The sequence below is a fragment of the Podarcis tiliguerta genome (genome assembly GCF_965153285.1).
Source record: "Podarcis tiliguerta genome assembly, chromosome: 10".
Classification (NCBI taxonomy): Eukaryota; Metazoa; Chordata; class Lepidosauria; order Squamata; family Lacertidae; genus Podarcis; species Podarcis tiliguerta.
Window position 1 is genome coordinate 41,515,919 of NC_139543.1, and position 26,540 is coordinate 41,542,458.

Genomic DNA, 26,540 nt, shown 5'->3' on the forward strand with positions numbered 1-26,540 from the left:
CTTGCCGATCAGAAGGCTGGCGGTTCGAATCCCCATGACGGGGTGAGCTCCTGTTGCTCGGTCCCTGCTCCTGCCAACCTAGCAGTTTGAAAGCACGTCAAAGTAGGTAAACGGTGTTGCCATGCGCTGCTCTGGTTTGCCAGAAGCGGCTTAGTCATGCTGGCCACATGACCCGGAGGCCGTACGCCGGCTCCCTCAGCCAATAAAGCGAGATGAGCGCTGCAACCCCAGAGTTGTCCGCGACTGGACCTAATGGTCAGGGCTCCTTTTACCTTTTCCCCTTCTCTCAAAGAGCAGTTTACTCTAGTATTTCACTTAATTAGATGCAGCTGCCATAAGATAAACAGGAGTGGTTTGTTGTTGGCACTGCAGAGACTCTATATATATATATTTACCACGGTTGAAGTTAAGCTGCGGTAGCTCAGCGGATGCGCAACCCGCTTTTGCTGTCTTTCGGAAACGCAGCTTCGGGCAGGAGGCGGAGCCCGGGAGGGCGGCTGCAGGGAGGGGGTTGTCAGCCAATGGAAGGAGAGGGAGGTGGAGCCGGTGGGTCACATGCAGCGGAAGAGACGCTTGCTCCCGGGCGGCGCTCGCCTCTCCAGCCTCCGCTCCTGGCGGGGAGTCGCGAAGTTTGCGCGCGCGCGGTGGGGGAAGCCGCTTGTCTCGCTCTTGAAGGCTCTTGAAGGCGGGAGTCCTTCCCGGTTGCAGTTCTTGGCGTCGGGTGCAAGCATGAGCGAGCAAGAGGAAGAAGCGTGATCTACGGACGAGGTGAGCAACCTCCGGGGCCGGGCTTGAATGTTGTGGCTTCTTCCTAGAGGAGTGTTTTGTTTGCAAAAGTTAAAAAGAGTGGCTTACGCGCGCCCCTGGGAGTTGTGGTGAAGCAGGTTGAGGGTGCAGCCCCGCGCAGCGTTGCTTAGCTGGGAGTAAGCATTGTTAAACAAGCAAGTCAACATTCTTAGTAAAAAGTTGCCGGCCAAATACCTCTGGAAAGCTCTACGTTGTAGAGGCCACAGCGTGGTAGCACAGTATTTGCCATCTCATTTTTCTCCTACCTAAGCAACCTGAGAACCGTCTCTGAGGACTGAATATACGAACTGTGAATGTAGACTGATCTCTCTCTGATAGTAACATCTGAGCAAATAAGGGGTGAATGAAAAGACTGTTTATTTGCCTCTGACATCATGTCTGCATTGGGTGTTTTACATTGAGGAGGGGGCACATTGCTTAATTCTTTTGCTTTTGTGTTTCTATCCTGTGGGACCTGCCCTGAAGCACAATTAGAAACAGCAGGCCTGTATGGGTAGCAGCGTCTCCACCGCTCTCTCTTCAGGCCTGCAACATGGTGCAATTTCATGTTCTTCATATTTATAACTAAAATTTATCCGCTGCTAGATTACCTTTCATGGGAATTGGCGCTCAGGTGGCAAGAGTCCAGACCAGGAATGGAGAACCCCTTTCAGCCCGAGGGCCACATTCCCTTTTGAACATCTTTCCAGGGGCCACAGGCTGCTGTGGGCAGGGCTGGAGGCAGAAGTGGGCAGAGCAAGGCGTGTCACATTTACCGTAGGCTAGTTTCTACACTATGGGACGCGGGTGGCGCTGTGGGTTAAAGCCTCGGTGCCTAGGGCTTGCCGATCGAAAGGTCGGCGATTCGAATCCCCGCGGCGGGGTGCGCTCCCGCTGTTCGGTCCCAGCGCCTGCCAACCTAGCAGTTCGAAAGCACCCCTGGGTGCAAGTAGATAAATAGGGACCGCTTACTAGCGGGAAGGTAAACGGTGTTTCCGTGTGCGGCTCTGGCTCGCCAGAGCAGCGATGTCACGCTGGCCACGTGACCCGGAAGTGTCTTCGGACAGCGCTGGCCCTTGGCCTCTTTGAGTGAGATGGGCGCACAACCCTAGAGTCTGTCAAGACTGGCCCGTACGGGCAGGGGTACCTTTACCTTTACCTTTAGTTTCTACACTTATTCACACACTTCTTTGTCCCCAATTCATACAAGCAAGAGGCATTATTGGAGTTCAAGGACACCTTCCAGCCACCCCCAGCCCTGAAAGGTGTGTGTGAAGTGATGGGTTTCACTTGGGACAAACAGGTGTTGCCTGGGAAGAGATCCAAGCGCCAGACAGGCCTGGAGGGCCAGCTTCAGCCCCCAGGCTTGAGTTTCCTCACACCCTGGTCCAGGGGTATCTTTTGCCCGGACAATGATCTATGCAGGAAATTCAGAGGAGGTAAGAGATCAGCTCTTCCCCTTTCCCAGAGAACTTGCAGGAGCTGATTGAATGCCACTCCAGGCAAACTTTCCATGTGCTCCTTGAGCAAATGGACTAGTGGCACAGTCCCTGACGGTATTTGACAGGCCTGATGCTTGCTAAGCATATTCAGTGCTTTACTTTCTCTTTATCCTGCCTCCCACTGCAACAATCCTCTACCCACTTTCTTGGGAGTAAGCACTATTCAACCCTATGGGGTGGACTTCTGCATAGACATGTATGTTGTCAGTCCTGCTTTGCAGGCAAGTTTCCCTAGCTGGACATTCTTGGGCTGGAGATGGCTGTTGCTATTGATTGGGTTGTTTTTAATACAGTGGTACCTCAGGTTACATACGCTTCAGGTTACAGACTCCGCTAACCCAGAAATAGTGCTTTAGGTTAAGAACTTTGCTTCAGGATGAGAACAGAAATCGGGCTACGGCGGCAGCGGGAGGCCCCATTAGCTAAAGTGGTGCTTCAGGTTAAGAACAGTTTCAGGTTAAGTACGGACCTCCAGAACGAATTAAGTACTTAACCTGAGGTACCACTGTAGTTGCCTGCACTGTATTGTACAGTTGGTTTGATCAGGGATGTTAACAAAAAATGTAACAGTGAGTGTATTGTAAGCAGTGTTGAGCGCTTGTTACAGGGTTAAAAAATTTAGCAAACCATGAATAGCTGTGTCTTGCTTCTCTCTCTTTTTACATAAAACTAGTGCTCCTATTTGTGCCCTGTCCTGAGCAACAGCTGCTGGACTTTCATAATCCAGGCCCTTCCATGTCTCCTAGGTTTGCCTGTCTCTCTTCCTGTTGATGTCGTGAAATTAGTATGAGTAGACTACTGAAATGAGCCATTATATAACTTATTCTGTGAGAATCAGAAAGCCCATATATAAGCTCACTCCCCTTTCTTGTAGATGGATCAATCACTATTCCCTAATAAATATTAACTCTTCTGCAAAGGGATTCTCAGTTTCCATGTTGTGAAAGCTGTTCCCTGTCTTCTGGAACAGAAGGAAATGGGGTCTCCTGAAGCAGCTAAGAGGATCCTCCCAGCGTGGATGACAAAGAGGGTGACTGAGCCAGCAGAACAAGCAGAGATGAAGCCAAAGAGAAGGAAGAAGGCAGCTTTGGCAAAGTAAGTTGCTTTTGTGTTTCTTTTAACCCAAGGAAGGAAGGTTGGGTTTCATTTTGGCTTCTACTTAGAAGTTTCTGTGGGGCTCAAACCCATGACCCTTAGGCTAAGAGCCTTGTGCTCTACCAACTGAGCTATCCCAGTCTCCCATCTATATGTTTGACTTTGTCTGCATGTCAGTGGTAAGGGCTGTAGCTCCGTGGTATGGCAGAAGGTCCCAGGTTCACTCCCTGGCATGTTGAGTTAGGGCTAGGAGAGCCCCGAAACCATGGAGATTTTGCTGCTAGCCAATGTAGACGATACTACGCTAGATGGTCTGACGTAGTTTAAGGCAGTTTCCTCTATAAAACATGGACTATCTTTTATGTTGGTGTCTCCCATGAAAGGCAGAATAACTGGCACGTTGGCAGTCTTGTCTTTGTTCCCTCCATCATTAATGGGCTTAGAAAGCATCGCCTTATACACTTTGAACACGTTCAAGTTGTTGTGTGCCCAGTGATGGTAGCATTAAATAGAGATGGCAGTGAGGGGAGGGGAGTGCACCACAGAACAGAACCTATTGCAGATTTTGGTGCCAATGTTGCTATGCCAACAGCACTGATCATGCCGATTCAGCTGGAAGCTTGCCTGCAGTCTTGTGTGAATTTGTGGGCGTCGGCTGTGCTGCTTGTGTTCCAGTTGCTCATAAATGTTTTGGTGCAGAAGCAGTCTGGCCCAGTCCCATCTCACCTGCTCCATTCTAGGTTTTCGTTCGTCAAGTTTGTAAGCTCCCCACACCACCCAACGCACATACATTTCCTTTCTGAAATCTCTTACCAAACAATAGCGCTACTGTGCATCTATGGTTGATTTCAGCCTTATCATCTCTAAATGGCAAACACTGTCTGGTTGCAGAAAATAAAGTTTTGGTGAGTATGAGCATGTACTTTCCAAACTATCTTCTGTCTGGTTGATTTTAGATTTCATGATTATTATTATTATTTTGCTGTTGTTGCAGGTTTGAGACTATCTATTGTATGAATGAAGCTGAGCTAGTAGATGCAGCTCTTTGCATTATGGCCGAGGTGAGCACTTAGGAGCATGTTATCCCAGTTTGCACCTTCACTCCATCTGATGATTTTTGGTTGACCCCTCTCTCAATAAAACTGGCTGAGGACAGAGAATAACATTGTGACTGAAACGTAGTTTATATTTGCTGTGTTCCCTTCTCTGAGAAACACAGCAGTGACTCCAGCGTGTTTCTTTGGCCATGGAGAATCACTTGCAATTTTGAAGAGAGGGACCAGGATTTTGAATAGACTATCATCATTCACAATAAGCATGTATTCCAGCCCTGGGCTGGACATAAAAATGATGCATTTATTCCATTCTTGGCAGCTATGTACCCTGAAGACGGGAGTGAGTAAACTTTTTTGACCTCCATTTTTAGCTCCCTGCCCTTTTGCAGGCCAACTCTGACAGGAGTGTGTGGCCATCCACCTGTCACCATTATTTTTGAAAATATTTGTAATGACAACATATTGCCCACGTCAGTGGGGTGAGATATTGACCAGCACAGATTGGCACTCATGCATCAGTTGATGCTCAGGGAAGGTCAGTTTTGCTTTCTGTAGAGTTTAAGTATGCAATAGTTCCCTGCAGGTAACACTTTTGCACACCTGAACTAAACAAGATTGAACGCCCACATGTATCAATTGTTGTGCAGGGAGGTCAGTCCTGGTTTCAGCTGCAAAAGCAGCTGATGTAGCTACGACTCCAACTCCCCCACACTGGACATCAGATGTGGTTTAGGGGAAATGGTCTGATGGTCCAAATTTGGCCCACGTGGTAGATGGAGGTTCTCTCTTAAGAGATTGCTACCTAACATGCAGAAATGTATACTTAACAGTATTCTTTTATTTGCTAGAATTGCAAGGCCAAGGAAGCCGAGATGACTTCGTCAGAAGATGAGTCCCAAGGGCCTCAGCAAGTGCTGGAAAATCCTCTCTGCAGTTCAGTTAGTGGCAGCCAGCAAGGCAGAAGAACCCCCAGTGTTGGATCCAAACCCCCAGAGGAGTTGGAGGCTTTAGGCTGCATTGAGAAGACCAAATCTGAGGAAGAGGAGGATGCCTTAAAATATGTCCGGGAGATCTTCTTTACTTAACTTTAGACCATGAGCAGATAATGCCTTATTTGAGACACTGGCAATTTGGACACATGAAGGTCAGACGATCTGTTGTCCATCCCTGTTGTGTAAAGAACTGGTGGATAAGATAAAATGTTTCCAGTGGATATTTGTTCTGTTTTTAATCAGTCACACCGAGTAGTGTTTAACAAACCTTTAATTTCAGTATTTCTTGTATAAGTAACAAAGACTTGGGTTTGGCCACAAGACACTTGAAAAAATATTCTTTGGCTACAATTGTATAATGTTAAGCTTCCCAAAATGCTTTGTTTACACTTGGAACTGAAGGAAAAGAAAAACCTCCCAGCATCACATAGCAATCTGGCTACGCATCAGCCTATATAATTAGAGAACGCTCCCACTTTTATCAGTCACTATCAGTATTCTCATGATAGCAGCAGCAGCTAGGTGTCTGCAATGTGTGTTCAACCATACTTACATGAATTGTTTTGAAAACTAAATACAAAGGAAACCAGGAATCTTGCACATGGCAGAGATGGGGGGCTGTGACCCTGCAGTGAGATTCCCATAGTCCCTCCTATTAACCATGCTGCCTAGGACTGGTGGGAGCTGGCAGTCCCAACAGCACCAGGAGGGCTGCAGGCCCCCCCCCCAAGCATAAAAGAAGCAGCAGCCCCCTGCACCGTTGTGTTTGTTCGATGGCATGAATAAATGGAATATTAGCAGCCATCTATACACAGGGAAGTGAAGTAATCCTGGCTCTTGTTCACTGAACCCGTCTTTGGTTGAAAGCTAGAAAATACACAACCACGTCCAACTTTAAACGCCTTTGATCAATACAAAAGTTGTAAAAGAACACTGTATATCACTTTTTGAAAAAACAAAACCCAAAATTCGTGCAACATAAGCATGGTAGTGGAAGAACAGCATGAGGATCACTCCATCCTCAAGTTTTTGCTTGCATTACAAGTTTGGAGAAAAGCAGCAGCAGGATAATTCTCTTCAAAGCAGTGAGTGACTCACGCTGTACTTTACTTTCTCTAAACCTCAGCACAGATGAGAAAACTGCCCCTCTGCATGTGCCAGAGGATGGGGCAATTGATGACCACAAATGATGACTAGGCTTGTAAGTCAAACCATGACTTGTGAGATACCTGTATTACTAGCTTATCTTCTAGCGATAATTTGTTCTAAACAGTTTGGATGCCCAGCAAAATTCCAATACTGCCAAGCAGCAGTTAGCTACTGCTGACTTTTAAAGAGCCATGTAATGATCACACCTAAATGAGTGCTTGATTGAAGAGGGCAGCAATCATTGCAATCTCTCCCTCCCTCTCCCGGCACTTAAGATAGAGAAAGAAATATCTGTGTGCTAGGAGTGCCAACACTTCCCCCCAACACGCTCATCATTCATGTGAGGGTTTGGAAAGACACCGGGGTCACTGGATCCACTTATCTTTTAAATCCACTACAGCATTTGGTATCCCAGGCAGGAACTTCACATATTTACACAGGAAAGATTTGTCCTTTGGGTAGAGCATCCTTGCAGTGTGCAAGGAACAGGACAATAAAGATCAAGTGGAGTAGCATCAAAATGTGAGCCCCAGCCAGGGCTACAAAAACTTCGCCAAATTCAGAGACCCTTATCCATGGCTCAGTGTGGAAGATGAACAAAGCGAGACCTACGGGCAACATCAAGCTGCCAATGGCCAAAAGGATGCAGGCCAGTTTGAATCCATCTCTGTCTTTCAAGCACAGGGCTTGCAAAACTGTAGTGGCAACAAAGAGACACAAGACTGGCGTGGAATACACACAGATCCTTGACAACACCAGCGCAACACTGTTGATGCCCATCTTCTCCAAGTTCTTGAAGCATTCAAGTTTTTCGGCTTCCTGGTCCCACCAGCAGAAGTTGTAGAAGCCAATTTTTTTGGTGGAAGAGTCCACAATGTTCCCAGCTTTCCAGATGAGGGCATAAAGCAGCAGAGCTACATAGCCAATTGCCAAGAGGAGATTATTCAGGTAGAAAAGGCATGGGCTGAACCTTTGCCTCTGCAGACCAGTGCTGGGCTTAGCATTGTCTTTCGAGCATTTCGGTTGTATTTTCATCTTGGCCACCTGGTAGGAGAAAAATCACGTTTCAGTTTCAAGGGGTCAAATCCCTGCTTAGCCTAGCCCCAAAGCCCATTTGGTGATATTGGGCCAGTCATACTCTCAGCCCGAGAGGATAAACAGTAGGAAACAGTGGCGTAGTGTGGGGGGTGCAGGGGGTGCCGGCCGCACTGGGCGCAACATGGGCGCTCGCACTCGCAGCTCTCTGCCCCTACGAAAATCCATGGGTTAGGGGGCGCAAATTACTTGCCTTGCCCTGGGTGCTGACAACCCACGCTACGCCACTGGTGTGGAAAGGTTGAAAGAGACCATGTATGCCACCCAGAGCTTTTTAGAAGATAAAACGTGTGGCTGGTTAATAGATATTTATAGGGACAGTCCGGATTGACAGGTGTGTGAAGGTTGGCTAGTTGGCTAGACTCTGTAAAAACCATAGGAGTAGGAAAAACAGGGAGCAGCTTTATAGTCACATCCTCCCAGCCAGTCACCCCCCAACAAAAGAGGTGAGTCTCAAGGGGGTGGGCGACCCGGAAAATTTTGGCAATCCCATCCACCACTGACCCAAATGTGTTTTTCAGTATACACAATTTTGGCTTTGCATGCTATCCCTACAATCATCTGTATTTGATAACTCAGGATGCAACATCAAGAGAGGTTCTGTGCACAGCTTATCTTTAAAGCGACCAGCAGCAACTCGTGGTGGAGGGGTGGTGGTTGTTGTATGATGGGAACATCAGCTGGTGATTTAGCTTTCAAACAGCTACAAAAAGGCTACTACTGCAAGGAGTTCTCTGTCATTAACACTGGGAGTGGTGGGGAGAGATGTGCAACATTCAAATAATGTTCCTGTTGCCACTAATGACATGGGCATCATTGAATAGGAATGCAAAAAAAACTGCAGCCATATTCCACTGCTTGTGGACTACAGTAATGGATGAGCCATCAAATGGCCTTTTCCCAGCACTAAGATTAATGTGGTTTAAATGGGAAGGGCGAGGTGAGCAGTGTGGGTGCAAAATCCTGCAAGAAGTACCACCACCTTGAACTATGTGTGGTTCCTACGCAACCAAAGGGTAAAGAACGTGGGAACAACTCTTAACTGCAAAGTTATTCATGGGGATTGATGCAAAAGGATGCTTTTACTTTCAGTTGCAATACATATAAGTGACATTTGGTACGTTAGTTACCGGAGTAATTTAGGAGTGCTGTGACTAAGAAAAGGATTACGAAATCGAACTCGTTGGCCTCGTTTGCATGCAAGGCTCTCTTGGAATTTTGAGAACGTGTCATGGATATCAGTAACAGGGCAGCTGCTGTGGGGGCATGACACATCACAAAACGCCTGTTGTGGGAGCATGACTTACTACAAACTGGCCATTACATCTAAAAGAATGTAAAAAGACAGAACCAGAAAATGGAACAGGTATGTCCCATCTGTAAATGGGAAACAGACACCTATATCAGCCACCACAGTGAAAAGCTTATTTGTATCTCCTCTGTTCAGAACAGAAGGGGTGGTAGGTGTCCAATCCTGTCACCCAGGGAAAATGGGGCCATGTTTAAAGAGGAACTGCTGGAAATACTGGTGCCTGCGAATGCAATGCTGATGACCCATCTGTGGAGCAATGGTTTAACTGAGTTGCCCTGCAGATGACTGAACAAACCACGGCTTGTTTCTTCAAAGGTTGACTTATTTTTAGCTGCTTTGCCTTGTGTCTTTAAAGCTTGGTGCACGCCTGGTATAGGGTAGCCAAACAACCCATGGTTAAAGCAAGGTGCTGGCTTCCCACGCAACGCCGAGTCATAGCTAATGTTTAATACACCATAGTTTAACAAACCATGGCTTAGTGTTATACAAATCAGGCCAATGTGTACTTGTCTCTTACTACCTATGCTTCTTTGGCAACATCCTTTCTAAGGTTTCACTACAGGCTAACATTATCTGGCTGAAATTTTGAAAACCGACACACATCAGGCTTCACTGAGGAAGAAAAACAGGTTGTCCTATTGCTCCAGATATTTTTCCTCAGGTACTCATTTATGCTGGGTGAAGAAGTCATAATCTCTTATTACTTAGAACTGTCACAGATCACAATTTTTCTCTTTGGGCCAACTGACCAGGATAAAATAACAAAGCTTTTGAAGATCATGATTCAGTTTTTTAGTAAATTGTCATCACCTGATAAGGCACCTTTGTCTGTGACTGTTGTACAAGCCAATTTGGTACCCCAAATACAAAAGCTAAAATGTGGATTTTAAATGATACCCTATCCTGTGGTATGAGTACCATTTTATGTTATGCTGTGGTAAAATATACATTATATATCTGGAAATTTGATACCCTTCAGGTCTCTGTCTTCTGCTTGCTGATAGAGGCAGCACGGGTTGCAGCCTCTACACAATTGACAGGATACTAAGTTCTGGCAGCTATATTCTAGTAAAGTTTTACTCATACTAGTTGTCAATGTGATGCTACCAGATGCTTACTCCCACCCCCACTACTAAAATGGAGAGTACTTTACACAGACCATCTAATCTATACATTACAACATCAAACTGTGCAAGACCATGCAAGGCTGGAGGAATCACTAGATAAAGATTGAAGTGGAGGAGGAAACAAGAGGATGACTAATACTCACCTTTTATAAAAGACGCAACTAGTTCTAACCAGTACACAGCAACCAGCAGATCAAGGCCTCCTCAATGCCTGGAATGCATCATTGTGCCACCTATGGAAAACGAGATTTCACCATGTCAACATCTGCTCAAAGTGTGAGTTGGCCACAACATTTAATGATGCTACTACTGCTGCGAAGGTAGCTAGAATGATGCCATTATGGCAAGGTAAATTCCAAATAACACCCCTCCTGTAGGCATATAGTAGTGTGACAGGAAAGAAGCATATTTTAATTGACACAGTAAAATAAGGGCAGGAGCCAAGCAATACAAAGCAATTTGAGGTTTCACTGGTTTCCATGGGTGATATTTAATGTGCTTCACATTCCCACTGAAATAAATGGGACTTAAGAGAGTCCAATTGGCTGGATTGCATGATTGGAACTGAGCTAGAAGGATGGATGCACCCTCCTAATACCCAAGGGAAAACTTCATGCTCAGAGCCAGCAAATCTTTTATGTTCAGATTCTGGGAGGATAAGATGCCCTACATGGGCTGGCCACTGTTGGAAACAGGATACTTAATTAAACTAAACATTTAATCTGATTTAGCAAGGCTCTTCTTGTACACATACACCTTTTTGTTTTGTTTTTTGAGGAGGGAGCAAACTCATCAGTCTTAGCCAATACAAACACACACTTGTGCTATATACTAACTAGTAGCTTTTTAGATGTCTGTATGATTCCAGCCAAAGAATTATTTGATTTTTGGCTATCATCCAAATGCCCTTTAATGCCACCACCTTGCTGCAGAGGAAATTAGGAAATTTTCACAAACTGCGTCATTACTACTTAGAAGTTACTCATTTCCATTTTCAACTCCTTTCCCACAAGTTAACTTGCTTTCTTCCTTATCAGCAAGAAAAATGAGAGCAATATTTGCTTCCCTTCCCTTTGCAGAAGCCAAACTGATGCCAATTAAGCCTGGATGTATACAAAAATATGTTTTTATTTTGGTTGGTGCTTAAGATTGAGACATTATGTGGCTCACTTTTCATTTGGATTCTGTGCTTAAAGCTGGAATGTGTTTTTTGTCCCCAACTTGCTTGTTTCTTTGTAATTGCTGAACTATAAGGTTTTAAAAAATTGACAGCAGAGTTGTAGAGCTTGAAGGGATTCCAATGGTCATCTAGTCCAATCCCCTGCAATGCAGGAATCTCAACTAAATTATACATGATTTAAAAAGCCAGATCTGCAGAAGTCTCTGTAGGCAAGAGAACCTTTGATTTACACTACAGTATTTAATGCTGGATATATTTACTTTACATCAACAGTAAAAAAAGGGTCCATTAAACAGGGATCCTACTTTTGAGTAACCATGCTCTAGAAATCTCATAAACTTAGCAAACACTTTTATATGCATTTTATATTGTTAAAACAGTAAAATAAATTTGGATTAGGCGTTGCCCCTATGGTTTTCCCCCTTCAGGGATTAAACATTTCTGAAAATTTAATATATCTGTGTGTAATGAAACTTATCCTAAGGTGTAGTGTGCATCAGGACAACAGCTTAAGTCACTGCACATGAGACAGTTTCACAGCATTCAAAAACATTGTTTAAAAATACATAGAATTTTCAATTCCCTAGGATACCCTGACATCAGAAAGGACAGCAGATAGAGAAGATGGAGGGAGCAGATGCAAAAGAGGACTTTTACCTACATTGGCACTGGCAGAGTTAATTATTTTAAGGTGATTCATTAAGTTACAAAACAGAACATGATTTAAACACTAATATCAAACAAACATCTCATGTTAACAAACACAGAAACAATACCTAACAATAAAATACAAAACATCCAAATGGCAAGAACAATACTATCACCCCTCCAGGCAGGAGGCAGGTGAAAGCAACTGTTGAAATTCTGAATATCTGAACTGTTTTCTATACGGCAACAGCAATCACTCCTTCAGGGGGCACAAAAAGTCTTAAAATAAGACGGAAACAGTAATTTCCAACGCCTGTACTGTACTGTAGACTCCGTTTTTGTCCAATTGGCTAGACGCTTTCCCACCTAAATGTCAATCATTGCTACCACTTCTCTTATTGGCTAAAAACAGGAAAGATAGGAACCAAACAAACCAGACTTCGCCCAATAGGTATCTCCAGCTCTACAAAGGCTATAATAAACCATTTTTGAACATTGAAATCTCGGCGTTCTGCCATTAGGGGTGGGAGGACTGACCCCCCCCCCCTTGCGGACGCCACTGGGCTGGACGAGACCACAGCCCCTAGGGAGACTGCGTGCATTTTTCCCAAAGACGGAGAGAGGGAGGAGAAATAAACAGGAATAACGAGGAGATCGCGCGGCCAAGGGGCTTTGAAGACGAGAGCCGCCTGCAGGAGCAATCAACACCTAAAATAGTTAATGTTTACTCACTTCGCAAGCTTTCAGATTCACCGACGCACTTCGAGAGAGGCTGAATGTTCAGCAAAAGCGAAAGCAAAATAAGAAGAAGCGGGCTGGGTTGCACCTTAGAAAGAAAAGTTTGCTGGGGCGGGGGGAGGAGGCAGGGAAAATTAAAAGGAGGGCAAGCAAGAGAGATAAGCAGGAAGGAGAACAATAGTGCGCCAGGGGCGGGGAAGAAGGAAGTTTTGTCGAGAAAACAACAAGTCAACGGGAGGCGGGGCGGGAGGCAAGTGGCTTAAGGGTCTAAAGGGGGGGGGGGAGAGAATGGGAAGAGGCAGAAGCAGGACACCTGCAGCAACGGGAGTGGGCCTAAGAAAGACACATGCACACAAACACCCTTTTAAAAATAACTTCCAGGGTCTGTTCGGGAAGAGAACAGGAAAAACGAGACTCGGGGAAAGGAGGTTCAAGCCAGCCTGAGGGGTCCTTTTCGGAGTGGGGGGTGAGCCAAGGCCAGGTGCAGAAAAAGGATTTCCAAACTGACCTCCAGGAGGCGCTGCTCTCTGACCCGCCTCTCTCCCCACCTCAAAAATGAGGCGCCCCGTCACGGAGCGGCCAAATGCCTCCCCCAAACTCGGCCTTCACCCCTCCTTTTCACCTCAGGGGGAACAATTCGTGCCGAATATAGCCGGACACCCTTTGCCCCGACCCACAAGTGTATGGGAATGGGTGCGCCATGCCTCTCCGAGCCCTTGTCGCTCTTCAGACGTGCCACGGAAGCAAGCCCAAAGCGGGTTGGGTTGAACGCCAAGCGTGTTTCAGAAGTAGCGTTGTCACGCGCTACCAGAAAATAGCCGGACATGCTGGAAGCCAGCCTCCTCTCCCCGAAAACTGTATTTGCTGTCTTTTTATTATTTCCAGTGCTTGGAAAAACCTGCCCACCCGCGATGGAGAAAAGCGAGACCATCACTAAGCGAAAACCGACAGCAAATGCACTCGTTGCTTCTCTTCCTCCAGAGTTGCGGGGAAACCTGCGCAAAGCGACCGGGAAAGTGATTTAGGACCGAGTTGCCCAAAGTCGGAACGACGAGCAAACTGGTTGCCGTGAAATACTGGAGGGAATCTCCGCGTCCCTAACCCCAAATTATTCCCTTAAAAGTTCTCTATGCGTTATAAAAAGAAAAGCGCAAGCAAGCGGGGAGCAAATAGGAAAAATATTTACTTGCTTGCGGAGCTCGGCGGTGGCGAGATGCGCTGCCCTCCAGCGCAGAAGTCGATCTAAGCGCTTGTTTACTTGCTTTGTTTGAGAAAGCAGAGCCATCCGTCACGTGCCGCACTCTCAGCAGATTTCTCTTTCGTTTTCGGTCTAATTGGCCTTCTCACGGACGGCGAGCGTTTACTGTCGCCCTCCAAGCTGCATGATCTATTCTTTTGTGAAAGTTGACTTGACGTTTTACCTAGTGCTTGCTTCTCTACCTCCAGCTGATCATCAGGCGTGACCAATGAGCTTCATTTTAAGTTGATCAGGGATGCAAAACAAAACTCCCCGCAGGGGGGTAAGGCTTGTTTTCTTTTCTTTTTAACGCAGCTGCACAACAGGCGGCGATAAGGGGGGGGGGGTTCCCCTGGAAATGGGTGTGTTTGTCATGCGGTTTCTTAAATGCAACAAGAGCCTTTCCAGGAAACAAAACGGAAAACTTTCTGTAGAGATACACCATGACATGGGCGTAGCCAGGATTTTTGTTGGGAGGGAAGGCTTTTGTTAGCGGGGGCAGAACCTCATATGCACCGCGATAGAAAAGGGACGCACGCTTCACTAGAGTACAGTAGTAGCGAGTCCAAGTGCATGCGCAGAAATAGCATGCAAGTGCAAACTCTGACGTCGTCCCAGGGCTTTTATCCCCGGGCTGCTTGTTGTAGGGCGCTTGAAACTGCCTCTGCAAGGCAGGCATAAAGTTACTTAGCAGCTGAGTATTGCTCAACCATAATATGGCCCAGTGATGTGGGTTGTTGCTAGAGTCATAATTTGGCCACTTTCACATGGAAACATTATGCTGGTGCTCTGAAATTTATCCCAGTAATTCCAGACTCTTTGGATGGTAACTAATTTATAATCAATATGGATTTATATGTGCTTAAAACCCCCCACAAATACTCATCACATTGCACCTTCTTGTCATTTCATGTTGCACACTCCTGGGTGTGGGATCTCATGATGGTATCATGAGTTCGCTCTTTTGAATTCATTGGTTTCATCAATGCAAATTTCAAAAGGTTTATTGTACCAATCTAAAAAGAACAATCCACAGGTGTACCCAGGTTCATTTGCTGAGATCTGCTGTAAGAGGACTGCAGCAAGGTGCTAAAATGCAGGGAGTGGGGGCATATCCTGTAAGAAGTCTGGACCAGCACAGCTAGCCACAGCATTGCTGCCCTGTAGCACTATGATGCACAACTGAATATGAAGCCCCTCACAGTGCAGCACCAGCCTGTCCAATGTGCACAGGTAAACAATTTTTCAAAGCTTCTGTGCCTTTTGATAGAATTGTGCGGCTTTAGCATTTAGAATTCATTATGATGAATTCTCTTAAGATGGCTGGATGGCACCTGTACACCTCCTCTTTGCAGCTCCTGCAGCCAAGCTGTTGCCAAACTGCTTTCCTTTGGACCAACTCCGTGATGCTGAGTGGACTCTAGTGTCATCTAGGTAGCCAAGGACCTCCATACACACCCTGGGGAGGTCACATCATTGCTGAAAAGAGGTTTGACTTCACCCCCAGGGGCTCACTCCGTTGTCTCGCAAGACAGATGGATACCAACAAGTGGGAGATATTCCTTCAATTTTGTAAAGGCTAAATGTGGCCTGTGGATTCAGATTGGAACCATGGCACTGGGGGAAGGTAGTTTTCATCCTTTACCCATGTCGTTTCCCCAATCCATACCACAGCTGGGGGTGGGATTCAGTATAAGTCTTGCATTATCCACCCCTCCCCCATTTTTAAGAGCAGCAAAATAGAACTATAAAACAAAATGAGAGGGAAATAATTAAAGTTTTATCTCCCCTTTCCCTCTGGAACAGAAAGTAAGGGTATACTCACATTACCGCTTACTTATTCAGTGCTCCCCCACTAATTTTTGAAGCTGCATTCACAATTTAAGCCACAATGCAAATCGATCCTGTAGTTTCTTAACAAACACTGTCAAGAAACTGCTGTTTGATGTGTTTCCCCCCTCAAACCAGCTTCAATCTGATTAGAAAACGGGGTGTGGAGTAAACAGTAATGTGAACGTACCCTAGCCCCCTTAGTGCAGGTGCAGATGAACACACAGGAACAGATGGCTTAATGAACAGGAGTTCCAGGGGGGTTGCAGGGGTGGGGAAACCAAAAAAGGTCCTGCGTGTCAGGTGATGACATCACCCGCTCTGATGTGAACAACTTTGTGTGACTGCAGTTTGCTGCATTTCAAGCAACTAATGGGAACGTTACCCTACGTATCAAAGTTAAAGGTACTCATCAGGAACCAATAAAATGGCTGAACTTACAAGAAGGAAACTTTTAATTAACATTTCTGGAGCCTTTGCTAAAAGGGACTTACTTGTGAGTAGACGCTATAGGCAGATCTTGGGCATTAGGAAGAGCATTGCTGGATAATACAGTGCTTGGCTGGAACCTCCAATTTAATATCATTTTGACTTACTGTAGAAAAGCAATTCCTTCCTGTGGATCATTTGTTATTTCTCTTTTTAGATTTAAGACAAGATTGGATGATGATCCTCACTATGATTTTTTAATTTGTCTAATAGGTTTTAGTACTGAGAAACACTACCCCAATCCCTCCTTTTTCAGTTAATCATTTTTTAAAAAACAGCATCAGTTTTAAAGCAAGTGAAATTCAAAAGTAAAATGACTAGACTTGCTTCCCTGTAAAATTTGTCAGCAATAAACATAAACGAGTTCATATTTTGGTTTCATTTTTATCTGTCACAGAGCCTCATGGGTGATGTTCCAGCATATTTTCGTATCCTGTATTCCAAGCCTGCACATGGCACAAGTGCTGTACAATGAAGATCCTTTTTTTTTTTTTTTTTTTTTTGCATTTTCCCAGCACCACATCCAAGGAACTGAAGCAATAATTTCTGAAGATATCATTGCAGGTTGTCCATCTGGATGGAGCCTTTGCAGTGGTATGCATTGGCTTGTTAGCTGCCTGAAAAGAAATGGCACCTGTTTCTAAGCGTGAAAGGAAATTCTCTCAGTTCTTGCTGAAAGGTCTTGCATTGAAGGCCTGTGATTTAGGCACTCACTTTTGCGTCTCTTTGAAAAAAACTTGCTCTCACTTTGGCACAGTAACTTTTTCACTGCCATTTTTGGCCCAGTGTGCAGTAGAGATGTAGAAGTGGATGCTTCATCATCCTCACAGCGTTTCAGTAAAAGTGTCTTGTGGGTCCCTTTTGTATTCATTAGTGTAGCCAAGCGAGGTCTGCACAGATAAACAAAGGAAATTGGTCTCTGTGTCCCTCTCATAAGGACAAATCCACTAAATTGTCATCCCAACCAGGCAGCCTCCATTTATTGTTTACATTTTACGTCATAAAACAGCTTCTTCTCAAATAACTATTTAGAAGGCACCCGGTTTCCAAGCACCAGTAAATGAGAATGGAACTCCTCAGGATGTTGCTGCTAAGATCTGTGGTTACTTGTTGCCTGGACTACTGTAATCTCGAGAGAAAAGGTATGTGACGTGCTTTGAACACCCTAAAGTCACATATAAAGACTAATATGAACCTTCATCTTCCTGGCATGGTCTCCTGTTATTCCTACCTTGCTTTAGTCAATCCAGAATGTGGGGTCCCTACTGGGCTAATATAATCTTTATAAAAACCTAATCTAAATGTACCGTCACCAAAGTGTTTCTTGAACCACCACTGCCTTGCCTTTTCTGTGCCTTCTTGTAAGGTAACCCACCACTGCCTATATTTAAATACTCATTTATAAAGCCCCAGTGTTGCCAAAAGATGGGGTAAAGGGGGAACACCTGTACTAGGCCCAATTTCTGGAGTTTTGGAATACATTGTCAGCAATATGCTGAGGACGCACAGCTCTGCTACTCCTTTACATCTGCAGGTGTGGAGTGGATGTCCTGGACCAATGTCTTGCCTTGGCTATGTACTGGATAGATGGGAAGGGGAAACTTCTGGATTCATTGCCATCACTTGAAGCTCAGGTGTCCTCTGTAGTGCAGAGCACCTTCTATCAGCTGGTGGCCCAGCTATGCCCATATCTGGATAGGAATAACCTAACTTCTGTTGTCTAACCTCTAGGAGTGAGATTACTGCAATGTGTTATATGTGGGGGTGCCTTTGAAGATGATTCAGAAACTTCAGCTAGTGCAGAATTCAGCAGCCAGGCTGCTCACTGGGGCAAGGTGGTCTGAGCACATAACACCAATCCTGGCCTGACTGCACTGGCTATCAATTGATTTATGGTCCCAATTTAAATTTCTGGTTTTGACCTTTAATGCCTTATGTAACACAGGACTCCCAATACCTCAAGGAATGTCTCTCCCTGTATGAGTCTCCCAGAGACTGTGGTCACCATCTGAGGTCCTTCTTTGTGTGCCCGTCCATGGAAGATCAGGAGACGGGCAATACAAGAACAGGCCTTTTTGATGGTGGCTCCCCATTTGTGAAATGGGGGCTCGTCTGGCACTGTCATTACATACCTTCAGATGCCATGTAGAAGCATTCCTTTTTAACCAGGCATTTGGCTCTTAACTATCTATTGCTTTTTAGAGTGGGTGGGATATTTTAACGCATTCTTTCTCTTTGGTTTTAATGTATATATATATGGGTTGTTGTCTTTGGGGTTTTTTTGTGTGTGTCCTTTTGTAAGTCACTGAGTTGCCATGGCAAAGAAATGTGACTAATATATGTAACAACAACAACCACTCAGAGTTAGTTTGAAGAAAATTTGTGTGGTTTTTTAAAAAATAAAAGAAAAAAAAATATGATCTAGGTTTGCACAATACCGCAACCCATACTATGGTTTGTTTGTGCCATGAACAACACCCTCAGGGTGGGAAAAGCTACATTTGCAGGGAGGCAAAGAAGGCACATTCATGATTAAGCCATGGTTTAAAACAAACTATGTCTAAGTGTGATGTATGAACCAGCCCACTGACCATCTGTATCAAGGGGCTTCTTAAGCATTGGAACAGAAAATTCAAACTCTTATTTGCACAGACTTGATTTCATAGAATAGTCATGTATGCTATTGGGAGACTGAAATAACTCCACCCAGAGAGTATGGGGTCCCACTGAGTGGCAACATGAATTCTAGAGGCATATTGGCATGGAAGAGTTTATGCTCTCTTGGTACACTGGTTTCCCCCAGTGTGTAGAAGATGCCTGTGAATGACGAAGAGTAGCATTTGTGGAAGCAGCATGGGCAGTGCAGGTTACACTGTTTCAGGTGCAATATTGGCATCAGATTCTTCCTTCGCATAGCATTCTGTCTTCAGGGAGCACAAGTTACAGTACAGTTTAATGCTAAAGCATCTTGTCAGAGCACGCGCACTGAATGTTGCATGAAACAGGCAGTCTTGTTAACTTACCGGGGCCGACCTAAGGACAACTTAGGTTGCTGTTCATTCCTCTGGTATTTTTCAGTGACTTGCCTATACTTTCCTTCTGACACCAAAGGTAAGGAGAGTTGTAGAAAATCTTGTGTATGAGAGGGTTCACTGAGTCTAAAACTTCCTTCATGGTTTCCTCCATTGTTTCTGTCAAGTTTAACATTGCTTGCTGGTGATTTCTCCTTTCTTTTCCTTTCTTTGTCATCTAAATTGTGTTTCAGGTTGTCAAGAACATCTGGGATCAAAAACAAACAAAAAACTCCTGTAAATTATTACTTGTTCCAGAGATCAATTTGAGTTACAACTGTCAGGGCTTAGCCCCAACATTCATTAATAGATTAGAGGAGATATAGAAATAAACACAGGAGGAGTAGAACAGAGGACCATTATGGCAATTTTGATGACATGCTGCACCATCCATACTAGTGTACAGTGGTACCTCGGGTTACAGATGCTTCAGGTTACAGACTCTTCAGGTTACAGACTCCGCTAACCCAGAAATAGTATCTCGGGTTAAGAACTCTGCTTCAGGATGAGAACAGAAATCGTGCTCTGGCGGCACAGCGGCAGCGGGAGGCCCCATTAGCTAAAGTGGTACCTCAGGTTAAGAACAGTTTCAGTTTAAGAACGGACCTCCAGAATGAATTAAGTTCCTAACCCGAGGTACCACTGTACTTGAGTCTTTTGCTAATAATTTCAATGATGAAGGGGGGAAAGAAACCTTTCGCTTGTAAAGATGTCTTCTCTCTGCAACTAGTGGCTCTTCCAGGTCGACACTTCTCTAATCGCCAAGTTGTAGCTTTGTTGTGTAAAGAATTAAAATGTGTTTCCTGAGCCAGGGCCATGTTTTGTACTTCTTTTTCTCCTAACTCCAATGTGACACAACCCCTTTCAGTGTTATTTTCTCCAGTTGCCTGGAGAACCAGAGAGCTGAAACAGATTAAGGCCACATAATAAAATAAAATAAATACATCAAATGAAGTAGCAATTGCAGTATAAAATCCAAGATGATATATAAATGCTTGTTTAATACAGAATTGCTATACAATTTAGCATTCACAAATAAAAATAAAACACAGTGTCTTAGTTTAAGCTTTAGTTTGTCATTTTAAGACACACGCACTGGTGACATGACTCAGGGCACAGTCCATCCCAAGTTAAGCATCTCAAAATGCCATTGCGTTCAACATAAGAGTTCAGTAATCTTCTAATTAGGGATAGACAGATTAACCTAAACCTGTTCTTTTGGCACTCAGTCATCTTAAATCCATTCCACCCTGTTTTGTGCAATTTATTTTTGAAAGAATGCACAAAAAGCATTTAAATTGACCATTTTATTATTAGGCTGTCTGTCAGAATGCTTTTTATTATGCTTTTATTATGTTTTTATCATTAATGTTCTGTAATCTTTTTAAAAGGTTGTACATCACCCTGGGATATTTTGATAAAGGGTGGTACAGTAGTACCTCAGTTTTTTAATGTAATCTGTTCCGGAAGATAGTTCGAGTTCTGAAACGTTTGAAAACTCAACAGCCAACAGCTAGGCTTCAGGATCTTGCACTCAGCGGAAGCCGCGTGGCATGTTCGACTTCAGAGGCGTGTTCAAAAACTGAAGCATTTACTTCCAGGTTTACGGCATTCAAAAACCGAAATGTTCGTCAACAGAGATGTTAGAAAACCATGGTACCACTGTATATAATTTTGCATCATTATCATCATCTAATAAAAGCATTAAGCACATCAATAAGAGCTGGTTGGCCCGTCTGAATAACACAGTTTTTTAGAAATCTGAAAACAAGAAGGATGTTACACTCTTTCCAAACCCAAATCATAAAGATATAAAGAATATGACTGAGAAATCCACATGGAAGATTGCTGATAACAAATAATAAGTTTTCCTACCTAGGATGACACTCCACATGTATGAGAGAGGCTGTAAATAGAAAAGAAAAATAATATGCTACTGAAAATGTTTCAGGAAATGCTTCCTTTATATGAAATAACCTTTCCCCCTCTGTAAAGTTTCCTTACGCCCAGCAAATCATTCAGATCAGATCCCAGTGGCACAGGGCCAACAGGGTGGTGTGAGGAGCCAAATGCGCAGCACCTCCCCCCAAAATGTGCCATGGGCTTTCATAGAAAGAACTGTAGTGTTACTACATGCAGTAAAAAAGGTAAAGGACCCCTGGACGGTTAAGTCCAGTCAAAGGTGACTATGGGGTTGCGGCACTCATCTCGCTTTCAGGCTGAGGGAACCGACATTTGTCCACAGACAGCTCTCCGGGTCATATGGCCAGCATGACTAAACCGCTTCTGGCACAACGGAACACTGTGATGGAAGCCAGAGCACATGGAAACGCCATTTACCTTCCTGCCACAGTGGTACCAATTTATCTACTTGCACTGGCGTGCTTTCGAACTGCTAGGTTGGCAGGAACAGGGACTGAGCAACGGGAGCTCACCCCGTTTAGGATTTGAACTGCCAACCTTCTGATTGGCAAGCCCAAAAGGCTCAGTGGTTTAGACCACAGTATATCCCCAAGTATTCAGTTGACTTACTTCTTCGTGGAATCTTTGCTTCTTTTCTCATATTTTCCACCCTAGGAAGTTTGCAACCCGAGAGTGCACCTTGGTGTCTTCTTGGTGTGTTGCACATCTGGTCAAGGATGGCAGGAGGCAGAAAAAGTCTCTGTGAGATGATCTGCTTCAAAGGTTGGGCTAGGTCCCAGCCAATATCTGTAGGAAACAAAGGCCAGAACCAGACACAGAGTATTATTTTAAAAGGCAGGACAAAATAAAAAAATTTTGAGTTTATTCTTGCTTGCATGAATTTATGCTTCTGGTGTACATCTCCATTAGCTCATTCTCTATGCTCTAAAACTGTCTTCCAATGCACTCTACCCTGAAAGCAAGCCTTATTGAACTTAGTGGAAACTGTGAGTGAACATGCATAGGATCAGGCTGTAAAATCTCTATTTTACGCAATACATGGCTTTCATTGTATTGCCTATAATTGCACATACAGTATAACCTGTGTCTAGACACAAGATTATATGAATTAAAGATATGAGTAACTTACTTAATCCTTGTTCAGGAAAGTAATGACTGACGTACTGAACTGTGTATTTATTTCGTTCATCTGCCATAGAATCTGAAAGATGGCCACAAGTGTCATGAATTGATCATAAAATGAAATCTCAGAAAGAATACACATTTAACTCTTATAGAAAAGGGAGAAAGAGTTTTGTGACAACTTAAAAGGCTAAACAAAATATTACCGAAAGAGCTTTTGTGGACTAGAGTCAACTTAATTGGATACATGTCTTTAGATGTCCTTAGATGCATGCATGCCTATTTACGGGCAAAGTACAAAAACAAGGCATTCCAAAGAATGTCTAGGAAATCTATTCTCTGGGGAATGGTGGGAGGCAAAGAACCAAACAGCCAAATGAAAATGTTGTTACATATTCAGTACTGTATCAGCACTGTATACAAGTCCTAGGAATTGTATAGATTACCAAAAAAGGATTAGGAAATATGGAAACACGTGAAAAATATTAGTTGCTTTCCCAGAGCATTATATGTTGTTATAAAGAATTATACAGTTTGGTAAAATTCACTAAAATTTAACAACCAAGAAACATTTAAGAAAAACATTGTTTCATCAAATCATATGAGCATAAGTCTTTGTCTTGCTGCCATATCGAATGAAACTGTGAATGGTGTGGTACTGCGTGATCTGGAAATATCCTATGCTACAGACAACCTCCTCCAATGATTGTCTGAGAAAGACCGAGAACCTTCTGTTTTCTTGTTGGCTGACTTTTCATATCAGTCTACTATCAAATGCATCAAGTAGATTGAGAAGGTGATACGTACATATAAACATGTATCAGATAACAGGATAAACCAAGCTTTAAAGCTTAGGGCATGGCAACCTAGAGTTTCTGAGATCACGCATGTACTGATTCAGAGCATCCAGTATCTCCCATACACCTATGTGCAGTATGTGCTTATTTCCCAGCAGACCATTTGGAAGGCTGGAGGAAGTAAAGGGAAGGAGGGGAGGTGAAGGAACAGCACAATCCAAGGATGTGCAAATCTTCTGCAACATGGCAACTTCCCCTACCCCCAAATGCTTTCTGAGTTTCTAATTTCATGCTAACGCATAGAATTGGAAGTTTAGTAAGTATCCAGTTAGAGTATTCTAAATATTTAGGGAATATAAAGCATGCTCCACTTTCTAGAAAACTTTATCAAATGGGAGAAAATGCTTTTCATATAGTTTGAGAAGAGCTTCCCATAAAAAATATGAGAAATGCAATATTAGTTGCTATTAAATCCCAGTTCTTTTGCTGTAATCGTCCTTTGTAATTGTTCTGTACATTGGACTGGATAGGGAACAAAAAGCAGAGGCTGCTATCTGCATGCCACCATTCCATTGTCCAGTGTAGATGCAGTGTTCTAGAAGCATGCCATGGCCTCACAGATACTCAGTGCATGAATTCCTCTTTCCCTTTCATTGATTGCTTTAACGGCACGACGCTGTATCTGCACTGATGATGACTATGGCTAAAACAAATTAATTCTTTTCTTACAACTTTGTAAATACCTATATTAATTTTTCAAATGAAAAGGTTCACATGTTCATAGAACCGTTTCGCCCATGTTATCTCTTACCTGTTTGGGAATCAAACGACATTTCAGGAAGTTTACCTTCTACAACTGAGTTAGTTTGCCTGAGGAGTTTATGAAGCCCTGCTAAGGCTTTTGACTGCAAGAGTAAAAGGAAGCAAATGCATTGTTATTATTAAACTTCCCACCAAAGTCTGAAATTAGTTTGTTGTAAAGAAGCACTGAGTTATATCCAATGCAGCGCTAATTAACTTGTTCTGTGGCACTTCCGTCCCTCTCCTCCCCCTGTGCTGAGGTTTCCCCAATCCTCTGGAGCAGAACTGAGGATGATGCAGGACACACAAGATAGGGTGGGTGGGGAAGTTTTGTTATGCAAGCATATCCTTGCACCAAATGAACAAATTAGCCTTTATACCCCAAAGGTTTAGGCTCTGTGTGCTTGCGAGATTTTGGTGTATGCAATGTCTAAAGTAGTTCTTCAGCCTTTAAGGCTTATTTTATCATCCCTTGGATGTAATTAATTTTTTTAAAAAAATGTACCCTGCCTTTTTGCTTACTAAGAAAGCTTTCCTCTTCTTTAGAAACTATCACTCCAGCTAAAAAAAACCTGTATAATATTTGATTGCTAACCATTTGCTTGGCAAACTGTTAGCTGGAGTTTCAAAGCACACGAGGAAATGTTCAAAATGGACGCCACGTAAACATCATAGCAGTGAAGTATGGGATAGTACCATTCTAGTGTAACCTCTCCTTAGTGCCTCTGATGTAGTTTGGCTTTGGTCTGGGATGCAAACCGCAGCACAGCATAGGAAAGGGAGGCAAGCGGAAACACCTGAGACTATGTCCTAACCTGAAATGTGTGCCTTCCTGCCTCTGTCCAAATGCCACAGATACCTGCTAGCTGTCCTGCTTGTGTTGTGAACATGCTGACAACCCATGCAGTATTGCAATTGTAATATCAAAAAGGAAAGCAGCACCCTTTTAAGAAACAGAAGGGGGAGAGGAAAGAGTTCAGAGTATTTGTATAATCCACCTTTAAGGCGTATACACTGTGACACTGGCAGGAATGTGGTCAACTCTGGCTTACTGAATGGCTGGAGCTTGCAGGAAAGACATTCCCCATTTAGCGGACATTCCCTGATACAGTCAATGTTTCTAAGCAATATCCACATAGAATGTGTGGTCAGATAATGATGTGAAAACCCGATTGAATGCATTTGTTTTTATTTTTTGCCAGCCACCATTAACAAGTTAAAATGGTAAAATAGTAATATTATACTATACAATCTTAATTAATAATATCATAGTCCGAGAGCAAAATTTACTCATGCATCTGTTTTGACTAAACCAGGGTTGCTAACCTTTGGCCTCCAGATGTTGCTGGACTACAACTCCCATCATCCCTCACTACTGGCCACACTGACTAGGATGAATGAAGGTGGAGTCCAACAATATACTGAGAGCCACAGGTTAGCCATCACTTTCCTAAAGTAGAGGTTTCCTAATAAAATAGCTCCAGCCCTTTCTAGATCACTGCTCTATAGATACAAGGAGTTGCTTTGCAGCATCAGGCTAATGATCCATCAAGGCTCCTAATATTAAGCACACAACTGGGAACAGCTCTTCAAAATATAAACTGAGCAAAGCAAATATTGCTGTAATGCAAATATGGAAATAAGGTTGAGAGAGCAGGCAAGCATTAGAAGGACTCTGCATGACAACTTGCTAGCCGCAATTTGCAACTGCACAGTCAGTAATGGGTCATTCCATGCAACACCATTTCTGCTTACCTCAAAATGTCTCCTCCGTCTTCCTTTCAGACTGGAGTGGAAGGAGGTCTCGGTGCCGACCCAACCTCTGAATGGCAGCTTCCCATTTTTCTCCTTAGCGCATTCCCAAAAATGCTCAGAGCATTCCTAGAAAGGCAAAAACATTTTGTCTGGGGACACTCCTGCAGGCAAGCTTATAACAAAAACCAGTGTTATTTGTGCTAGTCACGTAATAGTCTCATCAGTCATCTGGATGCATGAGATATTAATGTTGGCTGATATTAATGTTGTGCTGTGTGTGGACTGCAACAATCAGGTACTCTGCGTAAGTTCTCTCACCCCCTGAAACAGGGGTCACAGGAAAGGACCTTCCAAGGCTCTCAGAAGTAAATTAACAGCTTTGTTCACTTGTTCTTAAACATTTGCTGTTTTATGGAGCTTCTGTCCCTGTAGCAAGTTCTAGATTTGGGTTGTTGTGGAATATTTTTGTTCAATGAAAAGATGTTCAAACCATATTAAGCTAATCCATAGAGGGCTTGATAGGTATGCATAGTGGGTTGACAGAGCAAGTTCTCTTAGTTTCTTTTCCTTCACAATCCCTGATATTTTCTGGTTTTATCTGAATCACTCACCATTTTGCTTTGGGTTTCTTTCAGATGGTCCGTGTAACCAATTTGAAATGAATTACTAGTGGATTCCAGTCTGGGATTTATGAGTATTGTCTTTATTTTTTCCTATATGTAATGTCTATCATGGCTCTTAATTTTGAGCCACTAACCCCTAGAATGAGCAGATTCTTCCAAATTAGAACACTCTGAATCTGTGGGCATAATTTCATAAGAATTGCTTGTTTAAAG

General features: G+C 43.7%; 3 protein-coding genes across 8 annotated transcripts in view; 1 reads left to right on the top strand and 2 right to left on the bottom strand.

Moving 5' to 3' along the window:
• Positions 1-420: 420 nt before the first annotated feature.
• CYREN (cell cycle regulator of NHEJ) lies at positions 421-6,361 on the top strand. 2 transcript variants are annotated; one of them, XM_083400611.1, is made up of 5 exons: positions 561-1,571; positions 1,952-2,583; positions 2,800-3,383; positions 4,378-4,444; positions 5,287-6,361. In XM_083400611.1, the coding sequence occupies exons 3-5, from the start codon at positions 3,265-3,267 to the stop codon at positions 5,521-5,523; spliced, it is 423 nt and encodes a 140-aa protein (XP_083256737.1). In that variant the 5' UTR covers positions 561-1,571; positions 1,952-2,583; positions 2,800-3,264; the 3' UTR covers positions 5,524-6,361. The 2 variants fall into 2 exon arrangements, with proteins under 2 accessions (XP_083256736.1, XP_083256737.1); XM_083400610.1 differs by lacking the exon at positions 1,952-2,583 and having other exon boundaries at positions 421-768; positions 3,259-3,383.
• TMEM140 (transmembrane protein 140) lies at positions 5,684-14,195 on the bottom strand. 3 transcript variants are annotated; one of them, XM_083400604.1, is made up of 3 exons: positions 13,866-14,195; positions 10,257-10,346; positions 5,684-7,623 (listed from the first exon to the last, which is right to left on the bottom strand). In XM_083400604.1, the coding sequence occupies exon 3, from the start codon at positions 7,612-7,614 to the stop codon at positions 7,012-7,014; it is 603 nt and encodes a 200-aa protein (XP_083256730.1). In that variant the 5' UTR covers positions 7,615-7,623; positions 10,257-10,346; positions 13,866-14,195; the 3' UTR covers positions 5,684-7,011. The 3 variants fall into 3 exon arrangements, with proteins under 3 accessions (XP_083256730.1, XP_083256731.1, XP_083256732.1); XM_083400605.1 differs by lacking the exon at positions 13,866-14,195 and adding an exon at positions 12,674-13,365; XM_083400606.1 differs by lacking the exon at positions 13,866-14,195 and adding an exon at positions 12,070-12,088.
• A 2,404-nt stretch (positions 14,196-16,599) lies between these two features.
• Positions 16,600-26,540, bottom strand: part of AGBL3 (AGBL carboxypeptidase 3) — a 32,765-nt gene continuing 22,824 nt past the window's right edge. For 2 of the 3 annotated variants that reach the window (XM_083400515.1, XM_083400517.1), the window contains 8 exons: positions 25,705-25,830; positions 23,960-24,053; positions 22,359-22,430; positions 21,839-22,015; positions 21,182-21,212; positions 20,001-20,209; positions 19,259-19,514; positions 16,600-17,125 (listed from right to left, as the gene is read on the bottom strand). In XM_083400515.1, coding sequence (XP_083256641.1) covers positions 16,876-17,125; positions 19,259-19,514; positions 20,001-20,209; positions 21,182-21,212; positions 21,839-22,015; positions 22,359-22,430; positions 23,960-24,053; positions 25,705-25,830 — 1,215 coding nt within the window. In that variant the 3' untranslated portion in view covers positions 16,600-16,875. The remainder of the gene's footprint in view (positions 17,126-19,258; positions 19,515-20,000; positions 20,210-21,181; positions 21,213-21,838; positions 22,016-22,358; positions 22,431-23,959; positions 24,054-25,704; positions 25,831-26,540) is intronic. The other variant, XM_083400516.1, reaches the window with a different exon arrangement.

Coding starts and splice junctions, on each gene's coding strand:
- TMEM140 (XM_083400604.1), bottom strand. CDS start 7,614: ATGAAAATACAACCGAAATGCTCGAAAGACAATGCTAAGCCCAGCACT.
- CYREN (XM_083400610.1), top strand. CDS start 3,265: ATGGGGTCTCCTGAAGCAGCTAAGAGGATCCTCCCAGCGTGGATGACA. Junction 3,384..4,377: donor AAGAAGGCAGCTTTGGCAAA/GTAAGTTGCTTT, acceptor CTGTTGTTGCAG/GTTTGAGACTATCTATTGTA. Junction 4,445..5,286: donor CTCTTTGCATTATGGCCGAG/GTGAGCACTTAG, acceptor TTTATTTGCTAG/AATTGCAAGGCCAAGGAAGC.